We start from the raw sequence: 24,734 nt of genomic DNA, 5'->3' as shown, positions 1-24,734 counted from the left end.
TGAATGTATTTAGGACAGAAGAAAAAAGAAGACAGGGTTCCAGCAGGTGTCCAGAGCCACTGGAACACGTGGGCTCGGCTGCCCACAGCAAACGCTGCTCAAGGAGCATATGGAGCACAGCTCTGGGAACCTGCAGAGCCTGATCCAGAAGAGAAAGGGTTGTTCTTCTTGACTTTCACACAGCAGAAAGGATTCAGAAATTCCTACTTACTGTCCGCTTACTGACAGCCTCATTGCACATATGTCCTAGCAGAGTAAATGTCATAAAAGAAATGCAGACTTCTAGATTAAAGATTCACTCTTCCTGGCTCAAATGCAGAGGCTACATTTCTAAAGGTAAAAGACATTCAATTATTGAGCTAAACATGAAGTCTCTGAAATTACATTATAAAGATGCAAGAAGTGCAATAGAACCAAAACATCATCTTAAATGAAACCAGTTATTTCAATATTTTGTCTCCTTTTGCTCTGAGTTAGTCACATGATTCTTCCTCTAGATCCCTTAGAAAGCCTGGTGAACAGATCTTGTAGCAGCACAACCCATGACATCTTAAAAAGCTTTTCATCTTTACTTTCAAGCCACTTCTCCAGGTTACCCTTCTGAATCTCTCTAAACGGCTTAGATCCCTTTCAAATGGTAGACAGTTCTACATTACTGCAATTATTCTATTAGTAGAACTAAATCAACCCTTTCTTTTTCACTAACGAGCATATTTTTATGAAGCTCCACTGTTCAGCTAACATCTCCTCTTCCCTACTTTTCTAAAAGGAGATTCACAGCAGAAGACACATCCACGAGAGCCAAAAGCTTTCCTTTTCTTTATCATCCTGTCATGTGCCTCATGTTCATTTCTTTGTCCTTCAAAATGTATCACCATATACCTCAAGTTGCCACTAGTCACAGTGACTGCCTCTGACATGCCCCAATACTGCCAATGTCAGTGTCACCTTGAAGAAACACATCCTGCTGTACAACAAGCGTGACAGCTCCAGTAATAGTTTCCTAAATAAGCCCCATTACACTTCTTAGTTTAGCCTCTCAGTAGAACAGTAATAGAGAGGTGGAAAAAGCTACTCAACACATGGTTTTCTGAGCAGTGCAGAAAGAACTTTAGCTTTTTAGAAAAGCTGAAATTAATTTCACTCTGTCAATTTTTCCATTTCCATTCTTAAAAATTTTCAAATTTACAAAATATGCATGGAGCTAAAGCCTTCACACCTAAGAAACCCTCTTTGGAATGCTGCATATAATTCCCAGCAGCACCAACTGCTGCACTAATCAATCCTAGTACTTTGCTCCACGTTTGCTGCCCTGTGGTCCCACACCTACCTTCAGTGGCAGACGAGCAGGACACAGGGGCACTGCTGGAGCGGACGATGTTTGAGACTGGGTGCTTTGGGAGGTGCTGCTGCTGGACAGCAGCCTCGGGGCCACTTGCACGTGGTGAAGTATTTGCAGGCCCAAAACAGGGAGAGGTCTGGAAAGTGGCAGGAGGCTGGTGAAAGTCCACACAGCAGGTTTTCTTCTGCTTCAAAGGTGGTGTGGCACTGCTCTCTTGAGCAGAACTCTGCAGTTCTCGTTCTGAGGGGCTGTAATTCCCTGAGGAACAGTCCAAGGACCTGCTGTGGGCACAGTTCTTTTCCTGTCCTTGAGACCTGTCTGTAGAGGCTCGGCTGTGGGAACTGTCACCCTCATCAGGAAAGCCCTCTGAGCGAGTTCTGTGACACCTGCAGTGAGTGTGGCAATCCAGGGTACTGCAGCTCTGGTCTGCAGCCCCCTTGGGGGTTATGCAGTAGGGAGAAAGATCTGCAGACTGGAGAGATCCTTGAACTTCCAGCGAACAAAGATCTTCATAGGAGTAGCTACGGTCTGGAATATCAACAGCCTCAGAGACCATCAAAGAGGTGCTCTCAACAGAAACTGCCAAACAAGAGATTCAGAAAAAAATAAAACCTTCTTGTCTGCCCTCCCAACCACCTCCCTCCCCATGTTCTGCAGACTGACTTAAATTGAGCAATCTGCAAGTTCTTTTATCAATAAGAACTCAAAAGCTCTCAGATGAAGAATGCCAAGGCAAGAACCTCTGAAGTAATTTACTTCTTTCCAGTGTCCTTCAGTAAAGACATTTTTGTGCTGTTCTTGATACGGAACTTTTCAACTTTAAATAAACAGGCCCTGTAGTGCTCCTCATCTGCTTGCATCCCCATCATCTTTGCTTCAGGCAGCAAGCTTCCTATTAAGGCTCCTGGAAGCCATGGAGAAAACTACTCTTTGGAGAAGGAGTGTGAGGGTCAGGAAGACACCCATGGTTGCTGACAATGAGACACAAGCTGCAAGGAATGTGCAGGACTCTTAGAAATGACAGCTGCCAGATCCACCTCAAAGGACTTAACTAGAGCTTGCTTTGTCCAGCAAAACTCCCCTCTGCACTTCCACCCCCAGCCTCTGACTGTGAAAAGGTCCTTCTTGCCATGAATAATCTGAAAGCAAATGATTCTTTCACCATTAGGAAGAGCAGAAGAGAAGAGAAAGTCTGCTCAAAACTCCCACTTCCATCTCTAAGGAGACAAATGCAAAGCCATGATCACCTTGTGTGCTGAAGTCCGGGGTGGTGTTCCTCTCCCCCAGGCTCGATTCAGACACTTGCTGAGCAGCACCAGTGACCTAAATGAACATTTGGAATGAAAGAGCTCATTAACCTGCAACTCACCAAACAAAGTGTAGTGCTCAGGATCTGAAGGACACACCTGACAATGCTGAGTCACTTTCATACGAGCTGCTATTCAGACTGACAGCTATTTAAAGTATTTTACATCTTTGGGTCAGAAGCAAATGCAGGCAAAGGCACATTCTCAATGCAATTTTACATTTTTCCAGAATCTACAAGGTAAATTCATCTTGAATTCACAGGCACTTGGGGCTGCAGGCTCACACTACTAAACTTAATATCTGAGTTCAGTAAAAGCAATCTCTCTTTCTACAGTCTGTGTTTCTCATATTGTGCTAGACTTTTTGTTCACCACATCATATCACCCTAAAATAGGAGAGAGAAAACCAGAAACCACAAAAACAAGCACAAGAGCAGTATTTTCCTTCAGTTATTTGTGAGGATGTTAAATGTTAATGTGTTTTGAAGCCCTAGAACATCATTGCCAGTCAAGTGCTCTCCTGCCTGGTGGAGACTGCTGAATGGAGATAGTATTACCACTCACCTTTTTTCTGAAGGGGTTGATCTAAGAGGGCAAATTCCTTTCACTTTTGAGAATCATGTGAACAAAATATAGAATCATTCCTGCTGGAAAGACTGGATCCATAAATACCTGAAATTTAGGAAATTTTCTTTCTACTTTTGATTAGATTTTGGATTGGACCTTGTTGCCAATATTGATAGATTTTTAGCAGTTCTTCAGGAATGTGATTATCAAAAAAAAATTATTCCAATAAATAGTTGGTAACAAAAAATGAGAAAAAATACAAAAAAGGTTGAAAGGAATGAAACTGATACCCTCTTGAGCAGAAAGTATCATATCTATTTCTGTCTGTAGGGCCACAATTAACTAGTAGAGCTTATTATGGTTGGTGACAGTCTAGAAATCAGCATCAGTCACCTCTGACAAACCTTTGTGTCAAGCACTTAATCTGTGTCTGGCATAAAAAAATTGGATGTGACACAATTGGTCTCAAGCTATAAGGGCAAGAGCTTCCATTTCACATGCCAGTGTAGATTAAAGCACATATATGTGTGCATAACTTACTATGCTCACTGTTTTATTTTTATCTATTTATCACTATGATCCAGTGACCAGAAAACTTCTTTTGATACAAATTTTGTTTTTAAAAATTATTTGAAGGATTAGCAAATACAACTCCAAGGAAAGAACAGCAGCAGAAATACTTTAACTCAGCAAGAGATGGATAGAGGACTGGGAAGCAAAAATGAAATCGCTCATATTTTTAAACAATTCCCTTGGAAATTTCTTAACAGATCCTTCTTGACTGTAGCAGAGTATCACATCCATGGTAAAAAGTAAAATATGATGTCACCTGAAGTCACAGATTGTTCCTGGGATCTAACTGGAAGTTCTGGGAACTAACTAGAAGAGTAGAAATGCTCACAAATGCTCTTTGTTGTTGTAGAAAGCTCAGACTGACTACCTTTTCAAAGAAATGGTATAACGTTTTAAAGGTGTTTGTTTCTTTCTAAAAATCTAGGGATTCTAGGGGCTTTCATAAATTCTTAATCTAGGCACTTTTATAATCACTGACTTAATTTCTTAATCACTGACTGGAAAACATGTGTGGAAAATTTGTGCTGAAACATTTATTGACACTCTACATTGTCTCTGAATAATTGCTGAATATATTTTATATGCATTTGGAATTGATTAACCCTCTTGCCTGGGGGAAGGAGAACCAGGGTTTTAATTGCAGCAGGTAACACTGACAATTTTGAAGCCAGGTCAGAGTTTTGGTTCACACAGGAACCAAACACAGCACATGGTTTCATGCAGGTTGCTGCACAGCCAAGGGTAACAAAACCTTATTGAATTCCACATCCTCAGACAGTCACAAAGCCATCAATAGAAAAAAGGAAGAAAACCTGTGCTTTTAACAAGTCTGCAGAGCCTACAGGTTAGGAAACCTTATAAAACACTGTCATTGATTTAGTTCACCAGAATCCTGATCTGTTTGTTCTTATCTTTTCTATATCCCAGTCAATACTTTGCATGGAAAACACTAAAACCACTTTTTTTATAGTCATGAAATGGGAATTCCTAATCAGTACAGATGACAACAGCAATTTATACATGGATGCAGCCACTTAAATTAGCACTGACATTTGTTGCCCATAAAATGCATGAAACACCGAGTCTAATTTGGTACAATTTAATAAAATTCTAAGGACCTCAATCCATTCAAAAACAAATAAAACCTATTGCTTGATGCTCAGTAAAAGGTTTTACAATTATGACATTATTACATAATGGTTCCCTGAAGCACTTTTGTAGCTAAATCCCTGACATGATTTCCATTGCCAAGCCCGCCTTTGAGGGATTTATAAATCTCATTATTTCAGTTCCTACTGTACTGTGCTCTATGGGAGCATTTGCAGCATGTAAGGACTCAGGTCTCCATTTTGTTCTTCTTGTAGACCCAAAACTGTCTTAGACAGCTCAGCTGGGACACTAATTGCAAAAAAATACATGAAGGCTTTTGTTGTCAAGAAAAATCTGTGGCTGTAGGCTTTGGTTATTGCTGCCAGTGAGCTTCAGCGCTGAGACACAGAGCCTGTCACAAGCTCTCTGAACAGCAACTACCAAGTTCATATAAACTCACTCCTGGTAGGAAACGATATAATTATCACTATTAGCAATGAAGTCACCACTCATCTTCACTGGTGATTAGAACAAACACCTCTGGAGCTCAGGTGGCCAGAAGTGAACAGGCAAGGTGCTGAAACTGACTGCAGATGCCAAAAATTAGCAGTGAATACATCTACTCATTAAAGCCATGCTCTTCTTGCAAGAGCATGACTTTGCAGCTTTATTCACATCTTGTTCAATGGTATTTTGGTTACATGCTGGTGCTAGTGTGCTGCTGCATGTTGATGCTCACACCAAGAGTGGTACCAGTCACCAGAGTACTCAAAATGATTTTGTGCTTTACTAAAAAATAGACACTTAACTAATCCTTACTTAGTACCACATATGAATTCTTGTCACAGATAGGAGCCTTTTCTTTCCCCCCAAACCATGCATGATTCATATCACTTTTGTCCATGCTTTTTATCACTGAATATTGACTTCTCCAAGGCTTGCAGGTTCATCTGAGTTACTGCCAAGGAAAAAGGATGGAACTTGGATAAAAAATATTCTAGAAGGAGATGGCCTTGAAAACTCCAATTTTGCTGTTCAGCAAGGAACTTCACTCACAAGCAGTTCATACAGATTCATTTTATTATAGCCAAACAAATCTAAAGTAATGCAATGTTTGGCCAGTTGTGTTGGGTGGAGGATACAGTAGATCTGTCAGAAGTTGCTTTGTCAGTCACAGAAGCTACAAAGATAGGCATATCTTGGGGAGATTTAATTACATTTTTGTTGCAGGGTTTGCATTTCAATGTTTTTTTTTTTTTTCTCAGACACTTGTCTTATTAATTATCTTAATAACCTTGTGCATAATAGTGAAAATTTGTATAATTTCTTTAGGTTTGTGATTTCAATTCTGGTTTCCCCCAACATGGAAATAAGTCACTAGGAAATATTTCAGTGTTTTATTTTGGGGAAAGGCAAAGTAGTCCCCTCTGTAATGTGGGTGCAATTTGGCAACCTCAACACAGGTATTTCCTCTGTGTTCTATTAACAACTGATAAAGAATACGTAAAACGTTTGACTCCATGAGTTTTTACTGGAGCCTGAAAGAAATTAGAGCTTCTAACAGCAAAGGTAAGTATTTTCCCTTTGTGACAGCTGATTTAATTACCAAAAATCCCTTCAAGGAAAGGCTGGAATCAGCTCTGGCTGTGCATGCAGACACATAATAATTCCAGTTTCAGCTCAGTCAATGCTGTACAGTACAGAATAAAGCAAAAAGTCTAAGGTAAATATTTGTCTCAAGCACACTGGATCCTTTCTGTAAGTCCAGGGTAAAGTGTTCTGCACTCTCAGGAGCAGCAGTTTCTTGCCACATAACAGCAGAAGCTGCTTAATAAAAACTGTAACAATCAGAAGGTTAAGAAATAGAGAACTACTTACTGCTGTTGCACAGGAAGTAAAATGTGTTAGCTAAACCCTTATAAAGAAAATGGTCTGGAAAATGTTTTTAAAGAATAAAAGTATTTTCTAATGATTGTTCTTTAAAGTTTATCTACAATTATTTTGCACCATGAAAATTTGAAGACCACATAAAGAATTTCCTTTGGTTTTCCTCACCTGGCTGGCAGGCATCTCTCCAAACACTGCCTCATAAGGAGGGGGCAGCTCACTTGGATACAGCATTCCTGGGCTATTAATGGTTACTTCATATAAAGCACCGAATGGGGAATGAGGGAAGTCCAAATGGAGATTTCTACATAAAAACAGAAACAAGCAAACAATTAAGAAATGGCATTGATTTATTACCTATACCACAGTGATGTAAAGATTTCTCTGAATTCAAAGCCAATATGCTACTAAAAATTACATTCAAGAAACTTATCAGACATCCAAAATGAAGCCCTGGTTCACAGGGTAGCTTTAACAACTGGTTTTTATTTAGGATGCCAGCCATCTTTACCAGCCTGTTTTGCCATCATTAACGTCCTCCACTAGTCCAGATTAATACACATTAATTGCAATACTTTCTTTAAAAAATTAAATCTCATACTCAACTTCAAATGTATAACGTTAAGTGTGAAAGGATCACTTACAAAGGGATCTTTGCTCAAAGCTCAGACACTGTCATCCTTGTCTTAGTTAAGTTCAATCATTTCTCTATTGCAGCAGTGCTTTAACACAAATATTTCCAGATGTAGCTTAAAAAGCTTGCAAAAAAACATATGTAATCTCTCTGGAAAAGAAGAGCCTAATATAAGTGAAGGACATGATCTGGCTTTGTATTCTTTGAAAGAGCTCCCTAGCCCACAGCTCAGAACCACTGCTGAGTGCCACAGCAGGGAAAGAGAATCACCTCTGTGCCTCCCCCACGGGCGTGCAGGTGTATTCCGGTGGGTAGTAGGGAGGGGGGGGGATTGGTGGGATGAACTCATCAAAATCCAGGGTTTGGTGCAGGACAGTTCCATGTGGAGTCATGCAGTCAGGATTGGCAGAATGTGGCCTCTGTGGCAGAAACTGAAAATGAACAGGTAAAGCTCCTTCAGATGGTAGAATCAGCATCACCAATATTAACAATTTTAATGAAAGGTCAATATTAGCGACCCTGACCAATACCAAATTCATTAATACCCAAGCTGATATGAAGAAGGCACTTCTGGGAGCATAAGAATACTTGTGATCAGTGAGGAGGGTGAGTCACATTGCCAAAATACAGCACAAGGTTTTACTAAAGACAGAGAGGCCATGGGTCTCCAAGTCAGTCAGCCTTAGGATGCAGGACACAGACATTTACAATTTAATGGCTTTCCAAGAAATATTTCTGCATTGTATATTGCATTATTGTAGCCCCACATAATCATTTGTATTTTAATAACTAAAGGAAAATAGATATAACTACTAAAATAAATATTTTCATGTTTTTGTTTCCAATCAGAACTGCCTTGCACTTACAGAGAAAAAAAACCCCAACACCAACCCCAAATAAAACCACCTAAAAACAGGCTACTATGTAGACATTATATTTTGAATAAAACTGGAAATATCCCACCCATTTTTCACTTCCAATTAAGGGACCGTTTATAGCTATTCTTTATTATTCTTGTAAAATGAAATATTCTTAATAGCTGTTTGTGATTTGGTGATACAGACACTGCACACTTAAATGTGGTATAAAGGTTATAAGCACTGGTATGAAAGAAAGAAAAACATTTATTCCATATACACATCTCAAAACCCAAAAGAAAATAACTACACTGCACAATAAAAAGTAATAATAATGAGAACCACATCAACATTTGTGACAGAAACCTCATCAGCTTCCAGCAGAGCAGGGATTTAAAGAAGTCATTCCAATATCACTGATATCAGGAACACTCAAAAGTGTTCTGGGAAAGGCCTGAACTAATCCAAGATCAAATACGGACCACCCTGAAGATCCCACAACCCACACCTGATTCTATTTTGTCCCCATGGATCAAAGGAGGACTAAAAGACAATCCAAAACCAGAGAATTTCTTCTTTTCCAGGCAAGCTTCTGCTCTCATATAACTTTTCTTGGATCAGAAGATAACTTGATCTTTAGCTCCTGCCTTCTAAAACAAGCCTGCTAAGAAACTTTGCTGAAGGCACATTTCTTTTTTAGACTGGAACAAGACAATTTATGCTTTTGTACTGTAGGCTCATTACATTATTGTTTGTTTAAATCCATGATAAACATTCAGGAAGCAGTAAAATAAAAGGGAAAATGTTTATGCTTAGGAGATCCAGCAAAATAAATTACCTTCATTTTTAATATCACAGTTCTATATTTATCACTTTTTAAAATTTAACTTGGTGTAGTTCTGCTTAATTTACATTACCACAGAAATGATACTGGTCTTTTGTGTTTTAAAGCTCGAGTTACAACTCAGTTCTATTAAACTCCCTCTATGTATGTTGTTTCAAAGGTCAGCGCTGTAATAATACAGCACAGCAGAGGGTCAGGAGGACCAGTATCAACTGTTTGTGAAAATGAAGTATTAGCTGCTCGCTGATCAGCTCTCCAGAGATATTTCCACACATAACTATTAATAAAGAACCTCCTCTGCAGAATGAGTTATTTCCTTACATCCTAGAGCCAAAGACTTTCAGCCATTGTGTTCTGCTCATGGCACAGCACAGAAACAAAGACATGGCATCAGTTTGATTTACTCTTTGTTATGTGAAATGTCTGATGCTCTTTTGTCCTCCATGTGAGGTGGGATGCTGTTATCCCAGGTACTGTCAGACATTTCTCTATTTGGCTTACAGAAAAAAACCAAAACTTTCTTGCAGTCATTTGGTCTAAACTCATCTGATCTTTGAACAGCCATTTCCCAAAGTGTAATACAACATTAATACCAACCATTAAACTCCAAACTTCTGCCCTAAGCAATCATCAGTGTGTTACCATCTCAAATACATGGAAGAATCTTTTAGGAAAACAGGAAGCAAGACAAACTTCAATATAATTACCTAAAACTGTAAACATTTATCATAATGAAGACAAATATCTGAGTATGCTGGGTCACATTTTGTACACTATTTGACTCCACCAAACTCAGGATGGCCCTCATTTTCCTAAGAGAGTTGATAATTTGGGCCATTTTTACAGTCTGGAGAAAAAAACAATTTTAATTTGCAACTTCCTTGACCTTCTCCCAGACTGTTTCCATACTGCCATGGACCCCAAGCTTTGGTTTGCACCAGAGAACTTGTAGCTCTGTTCCCTCAGTCCTGGAGTTCCCTGGAGCTGGATCCATTCAGCCTCATAGTGGGAGTGATACCCTTACCACTGTCAGAACAGGGCAATTAAACACAGGGCACTTTCACAGCAGGTGAACCATCAGCACACACTTTGTGGGACATGACAGAAGGGAGAGGTTTTACACAGGGCAGAGGGGGCTGTGGTTCCAGGAGGAAAAGATCTATTGCTTGGATGCAGCTCAGTTGAACAGCAGAATTATCTGCATCCCTTTCAAGATCCAGCAATACAAACCATGGCAACGAACTGTGACCAACACTTGACAACGAGCAGGAGCATGGACATGGAAATACACATGTTTGGGGGTGTTTATAAACAACAGTTTACCTGTGTGATATCATCCTGCTGGAAGGCACAGAAATTAAAGTGAAAAAGGCTGTAAGAGGGAAACTAGCAGGAAATGAAACAATAGCAAATATAAGGGATTACCACAAAGAACAGACATCCTTGAGAAAACAATTGAAAGCTAGTAAATGGGAATTCAGTCATATTTTATTCCATACTACGTTGTCTACTGATCTCTGCTAGCCTGCAAAAGCTTATTCTTTCTACAGGAAAATATCTTCAAGAGTTAGTCTCAAATAGTGAAGTCTGGCAGGGTTTCAGCAAAGGCTTAATACAAATTTCATAGGTTAAAAAAAGACAGTAATAAAATGCAAAGAGCTGAGAAAGCTAAAGAAACACTGACAAATACTTTCACACAGAAACACACATTTCTGGGATTAGAAGACAGCTGTTATCAAATAATCAGTCTCAAGATACTGACGGCAAATGGGACAGGCAACAACAAGAACTGCCAAGCAGAAAATGAGGGTGGCCTGTTCAGTCACCAGGATAAACAGGATCAAGTTGTACTCAATATCATGTCAAAAACTACAGCTCACACCATGGAACAACTCACACAGTGGGCTTCCCAGCCAGCCTTGGGATTAAACTAATGGCCACTGCAGAAGCAAGGCATAGAAAATGGTTGCAGACAAAGATAAACAGCATACAGCATCTCTGGTAAATGCTAAACACCCAACTGCATGAAATTTAACAAAAATTTATAGCTATCAAAAGATACTTCAAACATATTTACTAGAAAGAAAGAGAAAGCCCAGGGCTGTGGAAATCCAGAAAACTCAACCACTTCTGTTACCCTCCTGGAGCTGCTGGATGCTGGAAGCTTTCAGAAATCTGACAGGCAATGAAATACAGATCTGGAATTCATGGTCTTTTAAGAAACAGCTGACCTTATGCTTGAAGCTTGGCATTCAGACTATTACACAGTCAGGTATTCTCTCATCCTTGGCCTTACTTTAGTGTGTGAAACATGTCTGATACTGGATGGGCACTACACACCCTGGGGAATGTGCTAAAGGGATGTGGAACCCAGAGCGCACACTGACCACAGAACTCGGTGTGTTTTCATTGGGCACGTCTGACTTGACAGAGTGGAACAGCCTGATTTAAACAGCCCTCATAGTGAGGACTACTTCTTTTTTAAATTTTGTCTGCAGTTATGAGGGAAGAGTAAAACATGCTCTCTGTCTGGTTGCAGCAGGGTAAACAAGAAAGCTGTAAAACACTGTAAACCCACTGCTTGGACCTGCATTCAATACAGAAGTTTGCCAAGGCAGCAGCAGGATGTTGTTAGGAATTAGAAGCACAAATTCTAGAAGTACCCCACTTCCAAAAGACGTAAAAGTTTTTGAAAATGCAGTTATGCTCAAGGGTCCATTGCCACAGTACTGAGAATTCCACACAGCCAACAATGGGGCTGGACACAAGCGACCTCTGCCAGCTCACAGCCTGCAGCCAGACACATCAGCTATCCCTGCCCAGGGAAGAATAATGCATCTCCTCTCTCAGGGTTTAACTCTTCCAGGTGAAAAAAAACCCATTACATACATATGTGTAAAATTGTACAACTCATTCTTTTTTTGTCCGACTGAATTTCCAGCTCTTCACTGAAAGGTTGTCTTTAAGTTGGTCACTGAAGTGATCAGAAGGTATTAGTCATGTTCTGAATATTTTGAGTACACTGAGGTAAAAGCTGATGGAAGAGACCCAGTTAAGGAACTGAAGAAACAGCAGGTAAGACCTGTCAATATAATTCTCTATTGAAACAGCTCCTCATGTGATTCCATGTAGTCCATCCTTCTGCCCAAGGCATGTGAGACTAACAGCTCTGCACCAGGATTCCCAGCTGTGGGACCTCCCCACTAAACATCAGCAAAGACATTTTGTGCTCTGTACATCCTGCAGCTGCTCCGCACCACTGACCCCATGTAAATGCCACTGCAGAGCCACTGCTCAGCAATTACAGCTTATCTAAACCACAAGTGCCATATATCAGTATGTGCCTGCTGCTCTAAGAGAAACTTATCTGGAGATTTTCTGTATCTGCATGTAATTACCTCTGTCTTCCATATCACATTTATTACATGCATGTATAACTCTGAAATCAGTCCTTTGGACACTCCAGAGTTCATTATTCTCATTTCAGTCATTTATAAAAATCTGCTGATTTTTGGGAATGGGAAATAGAAATTTCTAATTGCATATAATTAAATACTGGCATGTTATCCTGAGTAAAAGCTCTGTGCAATACACTTGGGTCTATAATTCTGTCTTCAATTAACTGTCCCCCTGGACAGGTTGCTGTTTCCTTTTCTAAAACATTGGAATCAGTATCTGCTGAAGGGAAATGTAGACTCTAATTGTCTAGAAGAACAGAAGGACCACGGTTGACTCTTCTAATTTGTCCCAGATCTTAAAGGGAAATTATGAGACAGAAGATATTTTGATAAGGAAAACACATTCAGATTTTCCTGCTCAGTTGTTCCCAGTTGCTATTCCTACAACCATCACAAGCCATTAGCTCTGTGGCCTCATGGGCATTGCTCTGTGATACCTGTTTTGAAGTACTTACCATATTTTAGTCTTAAATGTTAAATATTCTTATTCTACCAATAAAGTGTTTGATGAAAAGTGCTACATTTGTTAAAAATGTCAAAAGATTTCCTGACCTAAGGTATGCATTTATGATAGGTGTGAGGGAAGTATTTATGCAACCATATTTGCATTTAGGATTTTTCTACGGATGCACATCAGTCCCAATGCATCTTTCTAAAGGGACTGCCATTTGGGTTTCAGAGTACCTGTAAGTGAACTTTCTGCCCCAAAAAGGATTCTTTACATTTTGATGTCATTAGATCAAAAATGGTATGTAATAACGTAAGATCAATTCTCACTTAAGCTTGACTCTGCAGGGTTTTTTAATTACTATTTCACCAGAATATGGGGGTTAAACAATGCCAGCAAGATATTACCCTCATACAGAGATGCTTTCTGTGAGGTGTTTGAGTAGAAATATTAACTACAGCCCATTAAGATAATGACATGCTGAATTATCACTAGGACTGATGAAAACAGTAATTAAACATTACAGCTTGCATGTGTCATCATTACCTTATTTTCTTTACAAAATAACAGATGGTTTTAGGTATCACACAACATGAACAGCTACTAACAGTGATGGTGATAAAATCACAACACACTCAATGATATCAGTGCCAGCACTTCTAGGATAAGAAGTGTACAAACATATCTGGAGTGGAAGGAGGACTGGAATAGGTGTAATTCATGCTTTAGCTCAGCCACAGTGGGTGTAATATCTTGTAATTCTTACTTTAATCCAGGCAGCTACTTTTTGAAGAATACAGGGTACATTTTCACAGTAGCCATTCATCAGACAAGATGCAAACTGAAACTGCCTCAGGCAACAAATGAAATACCACGGAAGTGACAGTTTGGTTATTAAGAGAAGTTTCTTCACATTACAGAGCCTTGATATGATCTGATTTGATTCACATTTATTTCCTGGAGGGGTGTGTACATAGAAAGAACAATTCTGAGAAGCCCTGTAATGGACTGCAGCCTCAAAGTCTCTAGTGAAACACAACAAATGCCTTTTCAATCTTTAGCTATGATATCACTTTCTCTTGCAGCTTTCATACAATTTGGTAGGGTTTCTTTGCCTGAGAAAATGCATATACTTAACACAGTGAGAAAGGTTAAAGTGAAATGAAAATTATGAAGTACTTTCTAGAACAGTCAACTCAAACAAGGAACAATCCAGAAAATTATAAAATAAAATATAAAGCAATAAAACCACTTTGAAGTATTTTGCTGTATTTTTTTTCCCTTAGCACTTGAAATAAAATATTCGTTAGGTAGGACTGGCAAAAAACTCCTCTTCAAATTCACTGGAAAATTTAAACTGTGCTTACTACTGGACAGCTACAAACACAGTGTTTGTGTTTTCCTAATGGCTGGGATGTCAGAAGACAGCAGTTTCCAGTAAAATATATCAGTTTGCCTGTATGAATCAAGACACTTGCTGTATGCAGAAGTCATCAACAAAGCACAAAATCACAGAATCATTGCTGCAGATTTTCTTGAGACTGTTACACCTGCTTTATGTTGCTAAGCAATAAATTGGAATTCTTTGAATTTGCAAAAATTACCATTCCAATGGATTAATTTCTGAGACAAGAACACTGCACAGGAACCACAGAACTGATTGCTCTAATGATAACCTAATGACATCCAAGGAGGGTGTTCCCTTATTGCCTCTTGTTGTTACAGGAGAGCCTACAGAGCTCTTGAATACTGTAGAACAGAGTAAAACCATCAGCACAATAACTAAAACCTTTTCAGCTATGAGGAGTGGTATCTCTTGCTGCTGCTGTCAAACTTCCAACATGGTACAACCCAGCTAAGAGAAGATGCATGCATCAGTGAAAAGTAAAAAGAAAAAGCACAAATCCAGCATAACAAGCAAGAGAAAAGGAAGTTAATCAGATTTCTGGATGTAGTAGAGCAAAGAGGAACTGCAGATCATGGGACAATAGGCTGAAAGCAGTGAAAGAAAAAGAAATCCTCAGGTGAGAGTTCAGCTGGTCTAAGTCAGCGTAGCCCCAGGGAAGTTACGCTCACTTAGGCCCGGTAGGAATCTGGCTCAGCAACCTGAAAAAAGAAAGGGAAAAACTGATAAACAAGAAAAGACTAGATTGAGCAGAAATATAGATATATAGGTTTCCCTTCTTCCGGGGAGAAGGAAGAAAATTCTTGTCGATGGAGCTGAAAGGGTGGGAGAACGGACAACTTAGCAAGAAGACAAAGCTGGAAACAGAAAGCATAGGAAGCAAAAAGAAATAAACCTTGAAACCAAGAAATGGCAGCATTGCCAGGTGGGAAAGAAAGAATCTTAAAGATATCTAGAATGAGGTGGCAGAGAGAAAAATTATGTGCTTTTAGGAATTTGACTTCCTATTGAGGCTACTGCTTCTTGCATATGCCCATCAGAAGCACTTTAATATTGGTCTTGGTTCATTGTTACCTATTTGTTTTTATTCCTCTGACACTGCTAAATACCATTAAGTGTAGATCAAGATTCCTGGAATATACACTTCTGGATCACTGCTACCATTTTTCCACTAGACAGACAGATTTTTCGAGGTATGATATCTCTTCATCTCCCCATCATCACTGCAAGGTGAAAAAATCCTTCAGTGAATGAGTATTCTTGTAGTAAATATGGAGGGGGAGAGTGTATGAAAAGAAAGAATACCCAGAATATGATAAAAACCCTTTAACATTTAAAACAGAAGTGTCATCAGCTGAAGTTATTATTTCTGTTAATTGTTTCCCATCCATACTAGTGTTATTAAATAAGCACTGTTTACAAGCCTCTACAAGCCTGCACAATATGCATACACAGAGCCCTACAGCAAAAATGCATTTTTGTACTATTTGCAGTAATTACCTAAACATATGAGCCTATCTTATTAGACCCATTACTATGTGGAGCAAACATCAGATCCCAGACTGAAGATATTCTTTAACTGGGTTTGAAACCCAGTGATTGGAACACTTGTCTAGAAAGGACAGCCTTTCCTCCATAATTTATGCGTTTAAATCAATACCCATGGCACTGAGTGTGCTTCTAGTTATTTATTTATTCTTAAAACAACTGTGCCTGCATGGGCAGGATATACAACATTTCTGTGTTGTTTAAATGGTTTGCAGCTAACTTGCTGGGCCAGTCTTCCATCTATACAAACTTTTCCAATACAAGATGTACAAATGGCTAGTGTTAGGTTTGCGTGTTTGCCCTCCCTTATTAAACAGGACATTTCCTAAATTCATCAGCAACAGAGCAAGGTTACAAGCAGTGGAGCTGGCCTGAAAAATACAAAGCTTTTAAAATTTTGGTTTTCTTTTTTTTTACATTGAAATCTTGTGAATCCCAACACTCATTTGGAATAGGAAAGCTACCCTTGTCCAACCAAAACAAGACAGCATCCTGTGATGCAGCTGACTACGCAGAAGATTAATGATCCTTTTTGCTCTTGTTTTAAACAGAAATGCTACTCTGAGGCTGAACATGTTTTCCTTATGAAAACACAATTATTGGTGCAGGGCTGTGAAAGGTTCCAGTTTTGAGCTTGTACTTCTCATACTCTGTAGCTCTCATACCAATCTAGTAATGAAAATTGGGGTCTTAAAGCTAAGTAATTGCTCTGGGGAGTGTGGAAACTGGAGATAATATACAAGCGATGACAGCAAATGTAACGTGCATCTGTAACTGAACCTCGTTAATAAACTCATTAACAAAAAGAACAACTCCCAATTGCAAAATCCTGATCATACCACTCGACTATAATACATAAACATTAAAACACAGCAGCTCCTCATGCTGCATACATCTATATGCTATGTTTATATAGATGTACGCAGATAAAAAAATACGCCCATGTACACACACATTCTAACACCACACAGAGAGAGACACACAAATAGACTTAAGTTTATAAGCAAAGAGAAGGTGCAAATGAGTATCCACAGAGAGGACACTGTGTTATGCTGGACAAACCCTGTGTTGCCACTGAAACGTACTCACCATTTGCAGAAGATCAGAAGAAACCATCTGCATGCAACACATTGCTGTTGCCAAAGCACAGACAATGGTGGAGATGATATTGAGAGCGCACACACTGAACAACAGGTCCTGCGAAGAGACATCAGCAGAATATCATCTCTTATCTCAGGGACACAAAGGACAGGAAATGCTTGAGGAATTTGATAACAAACACTCTCAACTGCTATCGATTAATATGGTCCCAAGTAACTGGGTAGAACACATTTAGCTTGTAATCTTTTTCAGGCAGCAATCCACAAAGGCAGCAATTACAGAAACAAACATCTTCCCTTTCCCAGTTCTCACAACACATTTTCCATTAGATTATTTCCTCAGAAATATTGATATTCAAATTTTCTTTTTCCCCAAAAAGACAAATTAGTCTTTCACAGTCGACTCCAAGCTGCAGCTATCACAAGAAAGATCCTATGAAAGACACCTCTGATTAAAAACAACATGCAGAAATATTATTGCTTTCAGCAGTTGAAATCTACAACATAAGGTTGTGTGTTAAAAAAATTCTAGCATGAAATAGAGACTTATCCTATGTCAGAAACTTGATGCATCTGAAATAGTTTTTATGAGAGAAAAGCAGTGATTACACACCCAGATATTTCACCTTCTACTGATGAATTGAGTACCCAAGGTCATATTGTTGGCTTGCATTTTTAAAGAAAAAGAAGCTTAAAATAGAACACAGAATATTGGTTTAACAAGTAGAATAAAGGAAAATAAACATTTGAATTAAATTGGAACATTTTTATAATGGTATCACTAAAAATAAAGCACCTATCTCTCTCCCAATCACTGGATTGGCATTTACTGTCTCCACAGCCAGTGAAAAGACATGAAAAGAATTTAGTGTGCTGGCAACATTTCAAAACTACTACAATCCTTGTACAGAAACTGCATGGCTGCTATGGCTGTTGTGTGGCTCAGTTCTCTGAATAGCCAGTAAGAGCATTTGAGAAAAAGCAGTGAGGACAAATGAAAAGCTAATTTAAAACTGCTACAATACCATGAGTAAAAAGCACTCACTGTGTAGAGAACATTCCATAGGATCTAATTTTAAAATAGTACTTCATTCACTGCCATCGCATGAAATAACTTCTATGCTATAAATTGCTTTGTTTTCCCCAACAATTCTGAAACAAATGATAGAAAGATGCAGATTTACTCCTGCCACTGTAATTGCTTGCTCCTCAAGTGACCTTCATTTGAAGATGGAAATGCCAGCCATGGGAACCAGGCAGACAATAAATGGGCCAACAAGTTTTAGTCATTTAATAACTTATACTGAGCCAGATTTGCTCTTGCTGATCTGGTTAGTAGTTTTCTGTCTTCTTGGCCAGCCCCTCAGCCAGGGGAATAATGAATCATCAGCATTAACAGCAAAATACTGGAAGGGCCAATCACTAAGTCACTTGCAGAAGGTGATACAGAGAACTCACTCAAAGTCACACACACCCACTTAGAGCATTCAAATGGAGGTAAACAGGCAAAGTGATCCCTGGAGACCCAATTAGTTAACAGTGGCAAAAAAAGGAGATTGAGATCCTTCATGTTCTGCTTTTCACATGCAAACCTAGGTAAAGAACACCGAGGCAGAGACAAGATCTAGGGTAGAAAATAGGACAATTTCCTAGTAGGAAGAAACATCATCCATTGCCTACTACAGCTATTTAAATACAAAAAATGTAGCCAATCTGAGTTCACAACTTAATACCATTTCTACTAAATAATAAAATCAAAGTTCCAAATTAGGATGCAAAGTGTCTCCAAGACCCTCATACAACTTTATACGTCCCAGGACAGACTTAACTGTGCCTCTAAGTCTCATGACAGATGTTTCTCTCATCTGTTCCTAAAGACCCCACAGCTTCATCCCACTATTCCAGTGTTTATTTTTGCCATCAGTGCCCTGGTTATGTACATCCATCCCACAGATGAAACTCATGGCTTCTTTTCTTCCATAGCTCTTGAGAACAGGCTGTTACACAGCAGACTTTTATACCTTTGAACTCTATTACCACTCCTGAAGCCTTTTCCACCTTTACTGCATGACACATTAACACCATTTTCTCCAATTCTCGACTGAAATCAACTTTCTAGGCCTCTGATCCTTTTCATTAATCTGTTTCACCTCACCTGGGCCTACCTTTTTCCTTAAATACAGAATCCTAAACTAGGCACAGCTGAAGGCCTTGCAAACACTGACTCTAGCGTGAGGATTATTTCTTGTGCCTTGCAGGCTACACTCATCCCTACCCACCCCGAGACATTCCTTGGCACACTGGGACAGCTGTGCTCTGTTTGTTACTCAGCATCATGCTTTTGATGTAGGGCAGGGATTACTGCCCACAGGAACAGCAGCCTCTTTCCACACACTCCTTCCCAGGCTAAGCACACAATTCCCTTTCCTGCTACAATCTCTTTGAAGGTGAAGGTACAACTAGAAAATTCCAAATGCAGGGATGAAGAGTTTTTATGTATTCCATAAAGATCAATAAGGAGCAGACATGTAAAACATTGTAAGTCTAAAGTATTAACAGAGACAGTAATAACTGAGAAATGACTGTGGAGGCCTCACCACCACTAGATATTTCTTAAAGCAAGACTGCTTCTTTATTTGTTTTGGCTTTTTTATCCTAAAGTCTGTTTCAACTCAAACAAGAATCAAGCCACAACCCACCCTTCTCCTCTGCTCCCCACTCCCCCTACCCTCCCCAAACATTAATCAGCCTCAGGCAATTTACCATTTTCAGGAAATTCACTCTCTTGTGCCCTGTAGAAAAAAAAAATTAGGTAATCCATGACACTCATTTATTCAGCTATAGATAAAAAGTGAGCAGGAACTAAAGCCCTCCACAGCCAAGCACACTGCCAGAAGGACAGGGTAGGTGCTTACAGACTGCAGCTGGAACAAACAATGACAATTAAGACGTCCTTTAGGAAATGTCTGTGAAAAAGCAGTAACCACAACAGGGGCAATCGTAACTCCCCACAGCCCCAGCCCCAGCCAGCTACATTTATAGGTGCCTAAAGGAGCAGGAAATCTGTATTAAATACAAAATCAGGGAGCTTTAGTAACAGATCTTTAGCTGACATCTACCAGAACACACAGCATGTGAATCTCTAATGGTACAAAATACAATTCTCCGTTCCTCAGAAATGGCTGGAACAATTTTCTCTTAGATACTGTCTTTGTCTTTAAGACAAAACGCTGATTCTTCAGCATGTTTATATGATAATTAATGCTCTGATAAGTATAATGTACTAGGGAGAATTATTCTTCCACAGGTTATGTATACAGTTTTCTTCATACACCTTAGCTCACTAGCTGCAGAGGACACAAATCCCCTTCCGAGTGGAATCAGCTGTCAGAATTGCCTGCAACCATGCCTAGATCAGTCCAAAGATACATGCACAGCAGTCAGACAGCATTGTGAGCTGTTTCTCTGTGGCCACTTATTTTCCCAAGTAGGTCCCTCACTAAATCTTAAAAGCAGTACTAAAATTTAGTACTGACAGTGAAAAAAGCAAGGTTTCATGGTTGCAATATTCCATTTATACTACAACTTGAACAATTACCAAATTAATGGTGCCAGTACCTGCATCTGTTTATCACGCTTTTCCTCCATAATAACAGACACCTTTGACTCGTGCTGTGTTCCCAAAGGATACCTGTGCATTCCCAAATCTTCTTCATACTATCATTTCCCATACATCTAACGTAGGGACAGAACAGGTGTTTTTTATTTTTCCTAATTCAAGCTGTTTTCACTATTATTCTTTTGACACTGTTTTTGTGCTACTGCACCTCAGTTCTTCCTTTACTAGCACAATTAAAATAATACATAAATGTATAAAAAAGCATGTTCTATAAACGTGTAGTCCAAAATCCTACAGAACAGATTAAAATAGGAGATGTATTACAAAACCTGAGTATTATTTAAAATCTGAATGTTTAATTGCAATGTTTTAATATTCTGTATTCAAAAAATGTAATTTTAAGTTATAATTAATTGAGAATGTAGTATAAAAAACTTATACTGCAATATGCTCAAAAAGCAATTTGTCCTAAAAACTGATTTTCTTTGTTTTCCATCAAACTGCTGGGTGATAAAGCAGTCAGATGGTATCAAACTGGAATAAGTAAAAAATTGGTGATTGCCACATCGATAACTCAACTGTAGAAACAATCATTTAACAAAGCAATTTAGAACAGCTGTTAGCACATGCAATTACCTGACAGAAGCAAAGAGATGAGATAGAATCTAAAATGAAAAATGACAATGGCACGAATCCCATCAGCCAGTGATGGGTGCACTGGCAGAGCTGGTCCTTTACAACCAATGAACACTCACTGCACGTGTGTTCACCCTCCTGAAATTCTGTCCTTCAGAACACCATTTGTACCTCCTATCACAGCAAATACAAAGCAAAACTGGAATAGTATCACTTCACTCTAATGGTGGGCCACACCCATAGAGTTCTTTCTGCTTAGAGACCAATTCATAACTGCATTTGTCTCTAATATCAGTTATATTTCAAAACCATCAAGCCAGGCTAAACCAGGAATATCTGGACATCTTCAAAACTCAACTCAAGTGCAGACTTTGGTAAATATTTAGTCACTTTCTTGCTTCTCCCTATCATAGCAATAAACTGTACTGTAAGTTAAGTTACACGCAAGAACATCAAAGCACAGAATTTGTCACTCAGTACAGACCACACCACACAGATAAAGCACGATTACCTCAAAATATTCACTCTGCCAAGTACTGTACAGAAAATTAATCGGCTGTGCTGCTTACACAGAATTGAGAAACTGTATTTAAACCTGTTTTGCTCTAGAAAGACACAAAGTATATCCATTTCATTTTATGAGTTCCAGTCTGCTCAACAGTATTGAGCTGACAGCTCTCTGTACAACACATTCACATTTTGCTGGCTGAATGGATTATTTTCCTGTGGAAATAAAAGATTTGTAGTCTTTGAGGTTATGACACTTTTGAGACCTTAGCCAATATATGAGGAAAGAAGCAAAATCAGCTTGCTGATGTGTAAAAGGAACACTCTGTGAGCAGCAGCCCTGAGCACACGGATCTCAGCATCCCCAGTGATCAATGGCTAAAAGCGGCTCCACGGCTGCAATGCTGTGGAGATGATTTCTTTTCTCCTTGATTGACTTCAATTATAGTGCTTCATTTCTTATACTACTGTATCCTGAAAAGAGATAATGAGCAGCAAAGCTTTTTCACCCATGAAATTAGTGTCAATGTACTTCTTTTATTCAAGAATTCAAGGACAACAATCCTTTTAACTCAAAATATAACTTTAGTTGTTCTCACTGGATACGTCTAGAAAAACACTGGGGAAAATATCTGCTCTAATACAAGGAAAGCTCAAGAATTAATTCTGAGTCAAATGGGTCTCAACCACACATTGCATTGTAAATTGAGAGATAATCAACACTTCATAGAATAGATTTAAGGTTTGAGAGTACAGTATAATTCACCATTTTATCACATGTTTAAGAAGCAGTCTGCAGTGCACTGCTACTTAAAAATAAACTGAAAAAGGTCTTCTCTGCTTGCACTCAAGTTTGCATACCTTCCAACTCCGGTGCTGCATTAAATTTAGTACTGGGGATATGATAGTTAGAGACTCCTGAAAGGCTAAGGTTTCATAACATAACTGGACAAGGATGAAATAAACAGATTCCAGTCATTCAAACAGGCACCTTTTCAGCTGTGAGAGAAGTTTACAACCATATTCACTCATTGTCCAAGCTATTAACAGAAAGAAGTATGAGGAAGGAAAAGTAGCTCAGCTATTCAGACTACAAAGCCCACCCTGATCTGCCCTATTTTTGATAGTCTTGGTGTGGTAAATACACTCTGAATGTAGGGAATCTTTTCAGCTGCCTGTAAAGGAAGGTGAAACAAATCCAGCATTTAAAAATATGATCTGGAATTACTTATTCTGTGCTGAGCTTTATCCAATTTTAAGTAGCTTATGAAGCCTTTCAGGTTAGTCATTCAGTAAAATTAATAATATTGCATTTGGTCTTACAGTAAACCCGAGAAAAGACTGTTCTCATAACTCTAAAGAATGTGCTAGGAGCCATCCTCCTCTGTTTTGCAGGTGGAAGCACCTTCTTCTGAATGAAAAAAAATTAAATATATGAGTAGACTTGGTCATCAGGAAAACTCAGTAACAATAAATTCAGATTCAAAGGAGAGGAAAGGAAGGAAAGTATTCACACAGAAGAATTCAAGAGCCCTGAGCTACATAAATCTTTAATAGAGACGCCTAACTAATGAATGCAATCAGAAACCTGAAAGAGCCATTTACTATTTATATTGTACTTGAACTTTAGCAGCTCCAAACCAAATATTTATGCTGAAGACAGAGGAGGGAATCAGCTTCTCTCCTTGCCCGATAGTCACAAAAGCATTCTACAGATGCACCTTAAGTAAAGTAGGAAGCAATTATGTAAATAGCAAATCTATAAATTCACATACATGTCTGCAGGTATCCTGGACTGTGTAAGCTGTTAAAAGTAATTAAAAATACTCAACTGGATCATTACAAACCAAACAGTATAACATTTCCCTCTTGCATGTCAGTATCAGACAGCAATAATACTTTACAAAATAATTCAAACTTCTAAATACCTAACTTCATCCTCTGAAAATGTTGCATGTATATCTTAAGTTCAGAATATTCTGAGTTTAGAAAGAAGACAAAATTTTCACAGATGAAAGATGTCAGGAAAATTCAGCCATTTTACTTTAATTAAGATGACAATAAAAACTCAGATCCTTAAAATTTCATCTACTTCCTGCAGAAAAACAGATTAAGTTAGTGTCATTGAAACTGCATCCTAAATCCATCCCATCTGTGGCCAGCATCTTATTTTTGGACACCTGATTCTTAATAATCCTTTTAAACTCTTTGAACTAATTTTGTAAATAGGTAGGATTTGCTTGTGCCTTCATTTGGCTTTAATTAAACCAAGTAACTTCCTAATATAGGATAAAGCTGTTCTAGAAGTATGGTTGCTGTAAAAAAAAAATATCAAGATACTAGGACACTGACATCCTTTAGAAGCACAGATTATTGACCCTGAGTATCCAGAGGAAAGCAAAGAACCTTATTTTCAGGGGCAGTTTAGGAACTACTAATGCAGGAAACTGTAAAAAACCCCATGTCTCCTAGTGAAATACAGAAACCAGGAAGTCTCTCCACTGTAAAACAGGGTAGATGGATCACACTTGGGTGCCTGCAGATCTTAATGGCAGTCCATCACATCATACAACTGTGCTATTTTTACTGAGGTGTGCAGACAAGACTACAAGTATGGTATCATAAATATAATTCTAACCCTACCAATTCAACACCCTTGAGTGGGCTGAGACCCCATTACAACAGTGAAATGGCACAGTATTTTTATCCATTTTGCTGTAACATATAATTTTGTGCTGAAATCCCACTATTCAACTAATCTCAGAAACCAGCACTTATAGATCAGCCAGCATTTGCAATCACTACTTGTATCTATACATGTGCATATGTGGGACCATACATACTGCAGTGGTAGCTCCTCTGTCCCCATTAAAAGGTTTGAGTAATTTATTCAGGGCTTGAAATGAAGAAAGA

At 38.8% G+C, this 24,734-nt stretch overlaps 1 protein-coding gene across 7 annotated transcripts in view; it reads right to left on the bottom strand.

Annotated features, from left to right (window-relative positions):
• ENTREP2 (endosomal transmembrane epsin interactor 2) overlaps positions 1-24,734 on the bottom strand; it is a 92,364-nt gene that overhangs the window by 6,280 nt on the left and 61,350 nt on the right. For 2 of the 7 annotated variants that reach the window (XM_068204154.1, XM_068204147.1), the window contains exons 5-10: positions 17,049-17,156; positions 10,424-10,486; positions 7,670-7,830; positions 6,934-7,069; positions 2,590-2,665; positions 1,331-1,921 (exon numbers count right to left, since the gene is read on the bottom strand). In XM_068204154.1, coding sequence (XP_068060255.1) covers positions 1,331-1,921; positions 2,590-2,665; positions 6,934-7,069; positions 7,670-7,830; positions 10,424-10,486; positions 17,049-17,156 — 1,135 coding nt within the window. The remainder of the gene's footprint in view (positions 1-1,330; positions 1,922-2,589; positions 2,666-6,933; positions 7,070-7,669; positions 7,831-10,423; positions 10,487-17,048; positions 17,157-24,734) is intronic. The other 5 variants (XM_068204149.1, XM_068204148.1, XM_068204151.1 and 2 more) reach the window with 5 other exon arrangements.

The sequence above is a fragment of the Anomalospiza imberbis genome, chromosome 13 (assembly GCF_031753505.1).
Source record: "Anomalospiza imberbis isolate Cuckoo-Finch-1a 21T00152 chromosome 13, ASM3175350v1, whole genome shotgun sequence".
Classification (NCBI taxonomy): Eukaryota; Metazoa; Chordata; class Aves; order Passeriformes; family Viduidae; genus Anomalospiza; species Anomalospiza imberbis.
The sequence above is the reverse complement of the archived record's forward strand: the minus strand, read 5'-3'. Positions and strand labels throughout refer to the sequence as shown.